The 10,175-nt window shown below is 49.0% G+C and overlaps 1 protein-coding gene across 1 annotated transcript; it reads right to left on the bottom strand.

The window, feature by feature from the left end:
* Window positions 1-6,804: 6,804 nt before the first annotated feature.
* KLF4 (KLF transcription factor 4) lies at window positions 6,805-9,920 on the bottom strand. Its single transcript, XM_086629642.1, is given in 5 exon segments — window positions 6,805-6,980; window positions 8,521-8,685; window positions 8,777-9,256; window positions 9,259-9,673; window positions 9,807-9,920. Coding segments are annotated over 5 exon segments (1,332 nt in total). The 5' UTR covers window positions 9,903-9,920.
* Window positions 9,921-10,175: the final 255 nt, after the last annotated feature.

The raw sequence follows: 10,175 nt of genomic DNA, 5'->3' as shown, positions 1-10,175 counted from the left end.
CCGAAGTTGAATCCTTTCAGTCTTTGGCAGTAAACAAACAAAATCAAGGCTGATAAGAGACGGAGCTTAGATCCTTCCCTTCTATGCAGTACATAGCAAAGAGGAAATGGCAGGAATCTGGAAGGCAGCAGACTGGGAAACTACAGAAAGGAAATACTTTCTTCTTCTCTCCCCCAACCTCTATTTTTAGGCTAGTTCATAATTAACCGCGGAACTCCTTGCCACAAGGTCTCTCAGAAGCCAGGAGCTCAGGAAGGCACTAGAGACAATCTAATATTTATTGAGCAAGTGGAATCTGTTGAGCTACAGCGTAAAATAAACACAGTCTGGAAAGCCATCTTGTGCTCCTCAAGCTTCCAAGCTTGAGCAAGGCTGTCATCATCAGGGCCTGGAAGGGAGTTTTCCAGAGAGACTGAGGTGGGATCACTGCAAAGGTGTCTATCACAGGGCTACTTGTGCCTTACAGTTATGTTCATGGTCAGTGGCTGAGGCAGAATACCGGTGGTCAGTCTAAACTGGCCACTGCTCTGCTCATCCGCAGCAGAGTTAAAGGAAACCCAGTTGCCCCAAGTTGGTCTCTTTGCATATGAAGCCTTGCCAGGATGTTTTACATTGCGAACATGGGAACTTTGTCAAAGCAAATGCTGGTTAGAAAGTGTTTACAGAAGGAAGGTAGTCAAACATCTTGTACAGGTGATAGCAGCATTATAATATTCTCTAAGGCTGAAGAGAGCACGAACGGTTACTGAGGAGGCAGGAAGGCTGAAATTCCAGTGAAGTACTTTGCTTTCCACTGGAAAGTGTTTTGATATTTTGAAACAAATAATAATCTGTTGCACAGGCAACAAATTCAGCCATCCCTTGTCAGGCAGGGGAGCCTATTGCTGAAATAGTGCGATGCGGGAACTGAGAAAGGACAGTCAAACCTAGTACAACCCAGTGCAAAGACAAACGCGTCCCTTTGGGTAGCCTCCTTGAGTGGCCAGCAGCATTATTGACTCAGTATGTTTGGAGCCTAAACACAGAATAAAACCTTGTCCAGAGCTTAGAAAATAAATTCCAACATGCTTCAGTAATCACTGTCAATGTTGCCCCTAGTAGTTTATCAACATATTAACGTACAATATTCATTCTTATCAGAAAAGAGGAACATAACAATGACGGATGCTAAGCCCCCAGGAGACCTCTCATGCCAGAAGACTCCAGCTGAGATCTGGACATCAAATGGTGCTGATGCCACGGCACTCTCCCAGGGGCCCAATGTGCCAAACTCACGCAGGAACCTCAAGAAACAGTTTTTCGAATGTCTGAGCAAAGCCCTCTCTGCAGTATTTCTACATGGCAGGAAGGACACGGTGGATTCAGGGAGGCCAGCAGCAAAAGCCTGGGGAGGCAAGTTTTTCCATGTGGCTACTGCAAGCCCACTTCTCCAGGCTAGCCAAATCGGATAGCCTTCCCATACCTTTCTAGGACGCTCCACTCCTGCCAGCCACGAAGGCATCAACACCAGGACGTGCACAAACAGACATTCAACACCATCAAGGGGGCTCCCAGCCCATAAACTCCTGCATGCTGGCAGTGCAATGTTGCCCGTTGGATCATTTCTAACTGCTGTGGCATCAGGGGAAATAATTCTGAATAGCTGTGGGATATCTGTTTCTAAAATTAAGGGTCTTCAGCCAACCAATACAGGGAAGCTGTATCATTTTGTCGAATAAAGCCTTGAAAGTTTAATAGCAGAGAACTTGAATGGCAAGATTTAAGCAAGCCTTAGCTTGTGCTTGATAAACAAGTGCGCTGTACCCAAAGCAAAACCATGCAAAACTTTTCAGAGTTGCAGCTAGATGGCTATGGTGATAGCAGCACGATTACCCTTCTGCTCACCCAAGCTTCAGAGTGAAAAGAGCTTGGTGTGTTCCCTAGAACTTCTTGTTGTTTGACTCCACGCTGACCAGGTGCATGTGAAAATCACCATCTCAGTTACAAAAGGAGTCACAGCCCCAAGAGTCTGGAAAGCATCACCAAGGGGAAAGGTTCAGCTGCCTAATACTTCTTGTGAGAAGCTGCTGAGGCCATTTGTCCTCTGTAAAACTCTGGGCACACATGCTCTAAATACAGAATAAACATGAATAAAACACAAGCCACTTTTCCCCCCCGTCTTTCACACTATTAAGGTTCTAGCCTTCAGGGCTCACAGGTAAGCATCCAAAGGTGAAGAGGAGACTCACAGATACCCATCTTGCAGCCAGGGTGGAGAACAGGGCTGCGGAACCACCACCACCACCCACTTCCATGCCGCAGAGACGACTTCTGCACTTGGTGGCAATGCCCTCAGCAGTAATGAAAACATCCCCCAGTAAGTCACAGCAGGCGCGAAGGGCAGACAAACGTGAGTCATCCAGGTGTACAGCAGACAGGGGAATGTGGGTGTGTTACCTTGTGGCTCCAAGCCAATGTGACCTCAATTAAATTTCGGTGAAAGATGGGCCTTCCCCTCTTTTATGTACATACACATCTTCTTGGTCTCCAGAGATATATCCATTGAGCCTACATGCAGCTATTTAATCTGGGGAACTCTCCTGGCAAGTACGAGTCAACAGGCGGTGGTGGCAGTGGCGTCCCTCTTCCTCTCCGTGTGAGTTTTGCTGACTGTATCTCGGGTTTACTTCCTCCAACTGGTGCTCCTACCACATCCAGACCCTTGCCAGAGCCCTACGGTACAACCACCGGCCCGCCTGTCTACATTTGCAACCCATTCCTGTCCTCTCACTGCCTTAGAGCGCACAACCCAGTCGTGCTCAGGAAGGAGGAGAGCCCAGGGTGGAACACAGTTTGCAACTGGATTAATTTGGAAATTCTTGCACTCAAATGCCGTTACAGCGTTTGCCAGGGACTTCAGTGGAAGCAGGCTAGCTCTAACGCCTAGCACACTCCCATAGGAAACCTGTGTAAACTAATTCGGTCGAACCGTTAGCACTCGGGGTGATTAACCGCAGGAGTCTCTGATCTCCCCTTATTAAAGAGAAGGAGAATGAAATTCACTGATTCATATCAGCTTAATATAAATCCCTGTGAGATTCGCAGTTGACTTCAGCAGCAGCAGGATCTGGTAACCTCCACGGGAGGAAAAGCAACTCTCTTTCAAGTACACCTCCACGTGACGGGGAAAAGCTGAAGGCATTTGCACTGGATTACAACCAATGACCAAGTCTAAAGCGTGCAAACTGCCAGCCCGTGGCGTGCAGCTGACAAGTGCACAGGAGCGCCGCAGCTCCGAGAAGATTTTTTTATTCTGATGCCACTTTTGAATACTTGGCACTTGGTAGGCAGGCATGTGGCATCTTGTTTTAAACAGCTCCATCTTCATGTGTTAAATGTGCTCGAGAGTGATTTGGGCTAGGGGTGAGCAGGATTAAGGATGGCTGTAGTTCGACTGCAGAGATAATACTCTTCCACGAGAGCTTTTCCCTTCAGGAGCTAAAACAGCGCTCTGAGGCAGCTCTGGAGGTGCTCACCCCACGTCAGAGAGACCACCCCTAATAACCGCAAACCTTGTTTTTAGATGCCCCAGCCTGAGCAAAGTAGCACATGAATACAGCTTTAGTAACACTAAACAAATCTCGTTTTTCAAGACACCCTTACAAAATTGCTTGGTGGTTTACATATGTTTTATGAGATAAGTTTTTTGATACCCAAGTTGTTCCACTGCTTCCGTGTACAATCTTGCACCTAAGTGCAACTCCAGGACACTAGGCACAACGAAACAGGTGGCGAACACAACGTGCTGTTTCTAGCTCTCCCTCACTCCATCAGAGCACAACTGGTGCCACTGCTCATTTCAGTTATTTCCCTGAGAGACCTCCTTAAGAACAAGGACTGCCTCTTGTGGGCTGCATGCTGTACAGCAAAAATCGAGTGTTGGCTCCGATCCCAAGAGTATAGGAGCAGCATTTTGGAAATGGTTAAAGAAACAGCAGCATTTCTTTTTAAATACCAAGCTACAACCATGCCCGTTTAGGTCTGGAAACCAAGACATACGTGAGGACGGCTTGGTTAGGATTAGATGGGAAAAAAAGAAAAGAAAAAAGAAAAATCTAGTGGGAGAAGAGAATAAAGCCCCGTTTCAGGACTGCCATTGTTCGTGCAACTATAAACATAGAGTCTATAAAACCATCAAGCAGGGACTGAAGTTGGCTGTAGCAGATAACGCATTACCAAATGCTAGAGCATCTTACAGAATTCTTAAGGCCGCATAACGAAAAAGACACTTGAAAAGCAAAAGAAACCAGTTTCTCAGATGATATCTTCAGATTTCAGTACTTTATGGATGTGTTAGGACGTAGAACCTTGCACAGATGTAAAAGGTTCTGAACGGCAGCAATAGAGAGAGAGGTGATCCTGCAGCTACCCAGGCGCGCTCCAGCTTTATCAAGATGGGACCACATGTTTCAGGCACACAGTACTGTCGGTTGCAACATTGACCTTGGATCTCTCATCCAGAATCCACAGGCAGAGCAACAGAGGAGGTAAAAAATGACTGGTTTAATTGTAAAAAAGTTCTCACATGAAAAAAGCTTCAGATAAAGGATGACTCATAACTTTAATTTAGCTTTAAATACTTGCTATTTGCAAATCAAACAAGACATTCCCTACTCCCCTGTTACCTATAAACCAAACCAACAAAGATAGCTTTCAGTTGCAAAAAGCCTGCCTAGGAGATAAGGGGTGAGAAGTATTCTCTGCATCATTATGTTACTTACACGGACTTAGACAGAAACGGCACCAGTCACCACACAAAGAACATATCAAAATGTGAAATTTAATAGCATTCCTAAGGTACATTTGGGCCCAAAATTTGATATTGCCACTCTTAACTACAGCAAAATATGAATAGGACTTGCCTGTAATTTGTTTTCTATACCCAGCTTTATTGAACATGACATATATCCAAATTCCTAGCTGACATTTTAAACTGGTGGAAGAGGAATGACTTCTTTATTCTCTTTACAAAGAGTAGTGAGAAAAACTGGTCCTAGTCATTGAACATTCATGTTGAAATCATCTTATTGCTACACATTTGTAAGGAAACCAGAGCAATGAGGTCCATGAGGACAACTACAACAAAAATGCTAACGACCTGAGGTATGCACAAGCAGGCTCCCTGTACTTGACTGCAGCAGCATGAGTGCAATTGAGGGTACACGGGGGAACTGACAGCAATGCATACGTACAGCCATACAGTTACATATGCACACCAGGATTCCTACAAGAATTCTGGCTCTTCAGATACTGCCAACTACAGAATTCCCAGGACAGAACAGGTTTCAGAAGAAACTTCTTCTAGTTTTATCATTAAGAGGTACTTAATGTACGCATAAAAATTTATTTCTGGAGTCACGTTTATTCTTTGCAACATTACTCAGTTGATTTTCCTTTGTTCACACAAAAGTGGTTACACCAGCTTACATGAGAAGTCCAAAAAAATGAAGGTAGAGAGTTTTCATGCTGAAAAGCCCACTACAAAAAAAAAATCTAGAATGTTATCTTTGAACATGCAAAGTCTAATGTCCCCAACAGATGTATTTCCTCTAATACGCAAATCAAAATGAGTTGCCTTAAAAATGGTAAATTACAGTTTCATCATGCAGGTGAGATAAGCGGCAATTCAATATTCAGAGCAAAAATTTTCAGTACATCTTTTTCGCTAAAAAGATATGTTACATCAGCACTGTGCTTACAGAATCCTATCTTTCAGAGTCTTGAGACTACAAGCCTTCGTTGCCACCCTCCTTGCCTTGGGAAACTCAACCACTAACAAATACTTAATAAACTTTCTTTGGACATATTCATGCACAGAAGAAAATTAGAGCAGCCATTCAGATAAAATATTATAGGTTTATTTAAAACTTATTTTCCACTTGAATATGCAAAATACAAATTCCAACAAAATGTTCATTTTTAATTTGTAGTTTACAAATATACAAAATAGAAGTTTGCTTAAATTTATATTACATATTTATTATGTAAAGAACTATATAGAAAACATTTGTTCTGCTTAAGGCATATTTGGGAATAAACCATTGTACAAACTATTGCACATCGAAACCACAGTGCATCACAGACTGTCTGCATAAAATTATTTTCTTAAAAAAAAAGATAAACCAGGTTTATTTACCTGATTTAGGTCATAATGGGTGATCAGAAGACAAAAATATTTCCTTGTCAGATATGCAGCAGTTTGAGAACTTTGGCTTCCTGTTTTTGGTACCTCTAGAACCAACAGTCACTAAGCACCATGAAATAGGCTTTTAAAATATAATTCTGTACCTGAATTTTTCCTCCTCTTTTAACATTGTAATGGCTTTTAGAAGGAAAAAAGGAAAGTACAAGATGACATTTACATCTAATATTGCATTGAAAGAAAATTAAGGGAATGTCATTTCCCTGTGTAATATCCCCACCCTCCGAACTACACACAGTTTGCTTAACCCTGATATCCGTGACTTCCAGTCACTCCTTGGCATTTTGTAGTCCGGAAATAATTCAAGTTGGATTTACAAATGGCATGATAGAAGATCCAGTCATTGACCCCAATGTTTTTGGTTCTCTTTTCTTTTAAAGGTATATATATAAAAAAACGTTGCACTGTCTGTATGCAATTATCCCTCTTTTCCACTCTTCGGAAGGCTTCACCTCGATTATCTGTAGTGCTTAAACTGTGTTCTCCCCCTCTTGCGGAAGACAGTCCTTGTGCTGTAAATACTGAATCTCTGTGGCAGTTGGGGAAAGATCCACTGCTTCCAATTAAAAGTGCCTCTTCATGTGTAAGGCGAGGTGGTCCGACCTGGAAAATGCTCTGTCACACCGCTGGCACTGGAAAGGGCGGTGCCCTGTGTGTTTTCTGTAGTGACGAGTAAGTTCATCAGATCGGGCAAACTTCCATCCACAACCTTCCCAGTCACAGTGATAAGGTTTCTCACCTTTAAAAAAAAAAAGGAAAATGAACTACATCAGTTCATGTTTTTTCCTGGCTACCGCTTTTCACACCCTTCTTTCAAGAAGCACTAAAGCATGTTTTCCTGGTTAAGAAAAAGGGTGATATCAGAGACAACGCAACGCGCTTCTTGAAGCAGTTGCAAGCAAACTACAAAGACTAACAGAGTAAGACTATCTTTTCGAGATGTACAGGCACTATAAAATGTCGGCGTCACTGAAATCGTCACTAAAACATTCATTTCCACTCTTTGTCTTGCATACAAGGTGCCAGAACACGCAAGTTCAGACAATAACAGAATGTATTTTCGCCGGCTAATGTCATACGATCAAATAGCAACCAGAAATAGCTCAGCAGACATGATGTATTTAGGTAATTGCAGGTCTCAAGGATTAAAAAAAACAGATGGAAACTGTTTTCATTAGCTCAGCCTGATTAAGAACTCAATCTACTGTCTTCACTATAACAAAACCACTGTCAAAGACGGCAAGACAACTTTCCCTGTCAATTTCAAACTCTTAGTCCTGCACATACTGGAGACAGCACTGACTGGTTCACAGCATACAGCAAGTTCTCTTGACCAAATTTTTGCCCCACTACCATTAACTGAAGACATAGCCTAACTACTGCACTACCAGTAGTTTCTCCCTTTCCAGTCTCCTCTTCAGGACAAAGTTTTGAATCAAGTTCATAATCCAGGGATTTAAATTATGCAAATTCCCAGGTTATTTAATCAGTATTACAGAACACCCGCGCTGGTGAAACTGCGCACGATGTACCTGGTTTCACAAGCTCGGTTACTGCAACACCACACTCAGCTGCAAGGTTAAAGTTTGAACTCGGGCTCAGACACACGCTTCGGCAGATTTTATCCAAATTCTTAGCCGTAGCTAATCAACTGTTAAACTCCGCTTCTTTGGTGCCAGTGCAGGGGAAGATGTGCTCCCACGCACAGGCAAGGGACCCCGTCCGTGCTGCCGACACAGCTGAAAGCCCCACTTGCCAGGGGCCCACCACGGTTTCCTCAGAAAGGAAAGAGGAGCTTGCAGAGGAGCACGATCCCTTGCACCAGAGCCAGCAGCGGCAAAGTGGGGCGGCGAGTGAGACGCATTTAACCACGAGCAAAGAAAGCGGTGTCTTAGAGAGAGGTCTGCTCCCTTCTCAGAATTGGGCCAACACCATCTAGAGCAATGAATCCCAGCTGACTTCCAACTACCTGCTAATTAGCGAGCCACATAGGGAGAGAGGAGCAACAAACTTTGCCTTGGCAAGAAACCCACCCACTCCCGCATCTGAGTCACTCTGAACCATTAAGCAAAATGCCCGGCCAATAAGTAAAGACTGCACAGGACTTCATGTAGCCAAGGGGGGAGGAAAAAAAGCCCAGAAACCCAGCAGAGAGGGGTTACGAATTTCTACTTCTAGCCCTCCCTCCTGTGCTCCCCCCCTTTTTCACTGTCCAAGGGGCTCACCCCACCCCCCTAGCGCCAGGGCATCCCACTGACCCCATACTGGGACTAACTAACCTGTGTGGGTTCTCAGATGCGCCTTGAGATGAGAGCTCTTGGTGTAGGTTTTGCCGCAGCCCGCGTAGTCGCAGGTGTGTGTGGCTGTCCTTTTCCTAGGCCATGACCGACGTCCCCTCTTGGGCTTGGTCTCCTCAGGCAGGCAGCTCCCTGGCGGCATAAGCTCTATAGAGGGGACAGGAAAGAGTGAGCACCGCCGCAGCCAGCACCAAAACGGGCACCCCAGCGCGCCCGCTGCCAAAGCACGGGGACTCACCTTGGTACTGGAGTGTGCCGGGTGGCAGCTGCTCGGGCAGGAAGGTGGGGTAGCCGGGGGCCGGGGGGTAGCCTGGGGGCAGTGGCATTGGTGGGTGGCTCAGCCCTGGGGTGGCGGGGAGACAGTCTCTGCCGCTCAGCATCTCCTCGGGCCCCAGCGAAGGCGTAGTCCGGGTGGGCAGCGGGCGGCCCAGGGAGAAGTCGTGCTGGGGGGCTCCTCGGGGGCCGCTCCCATGCGGTGGCGGCGGCGGCGGTGGGGCCAGGGTACACGGCAGAGCAGCCTCCTGCTTGATTTTGGGGCACATCCGCGGCAGGGGGCTGTAGGGGGCCCCGGGGCCCTCGGGGCCGGGCGGCGGGGCGGCAGCCGGGGGCCCGCTCTTGGGGCTGAGCCCCGGGTGGCTGTAGTCGCCCACGGCCTTCACCACGAACTTGCCCTGAAGGCTGCCCTGGGGCGGCAGCGCCGCCGGCGCCGGCAGGTACACGGGTCCAGGTCGGGCCGCATGAGCTCAGCCACGAAGCCTCCCGAGGGGGACACGTCGGTGATGTCGGCCAGGTTGAAGGGGGCGGCGGGAGCCCCGTCGCGGCTGCCGCCGCCGCCGTAGAGGATGCCGGCGGGATCGGGCCGGGGCAGCGGGTAGGCGAAGGGCCCGGCGGGGCAGGGGCTGGCGGCGGGGGCCGGGGCGGCGGCGGGAGCGACCACCACGGCGGCGGCGGGCTCTTGGTGCATGAGGGAGTTGGAGAGGATGAAGTCGAAGTCCAGCAGCTCGTTGAACTCCTCAGCGTCGCGACGGGTCACCAGGGCGGCGGCGGCCTCCAGCTCCGACGGCGGCGCCTCCACGGGCCGCGCCGCCAGCGCCGGCGGCGGCCGCTTCAGCTGCGACAGCTCCTCCCGCCACCGCTGCGGAGAGACGGGCACGGCTCAGCCCCGGGCCCGCCGCCGCGCCGCTCCCGCCCCGGCCGGCCCCCGCCGCCGCCGCGCCCGCCCCGGCCCCGTCCCGGCCGGCCCGCGCCGCCGCGACGCCGATACTCACGTTGCCGGGGCCCGCGGGCCGCGCCGCTTTCTCGCGGCCCGCGGCGCCCGCCGCGAAGGTAGCGATGGAGGGGAGGAGCGTGCCGCTGAGCGCCATCTCGCACTCGCCGGGGGGCTGCCTGCGGGTGGGGAGAGCACAGCGGCGTCAGGCGGCGGCGGCGGTGGGGGGGCAGGACGGGCCGGGGGCCGCGCCCGGCACCCACCGCATCCGCGTCGGGGCGTCACGCCGAGCTGCTGCCGCCGCCGTCGTCGTCCCGAGCGCCGCCGAGGAGAGGGAGGAGCGGTGGCACGGACGCGCAGTCCGGCGGCGGAGAGCTGTCCCAGCGCCGCCGCGGGAGCGCCCTTCCTCGGTGCTTCACCGGAGACGAAG

Source organism: Tauraco erythrolophus, chromosome Z (assembly GCF_009769465.1).
Source record: "Tauraco erythrolophus isolate bTauEry1 chromosome Z, bTauEry1.pri, whole genome shotgun sequence".
Taxonomy (NCBI): domain Eukaryota; kingdom Metazoa; phylum Chordata; class Aves; order Musophagiformes; family Musophagidae; genus Tauraco; species Tauraco erythrolophus.
Note: the sequence above shows the minus strand (reverse complement) of the source record. Positions and strands in the feature narration are given on the sequence as shown.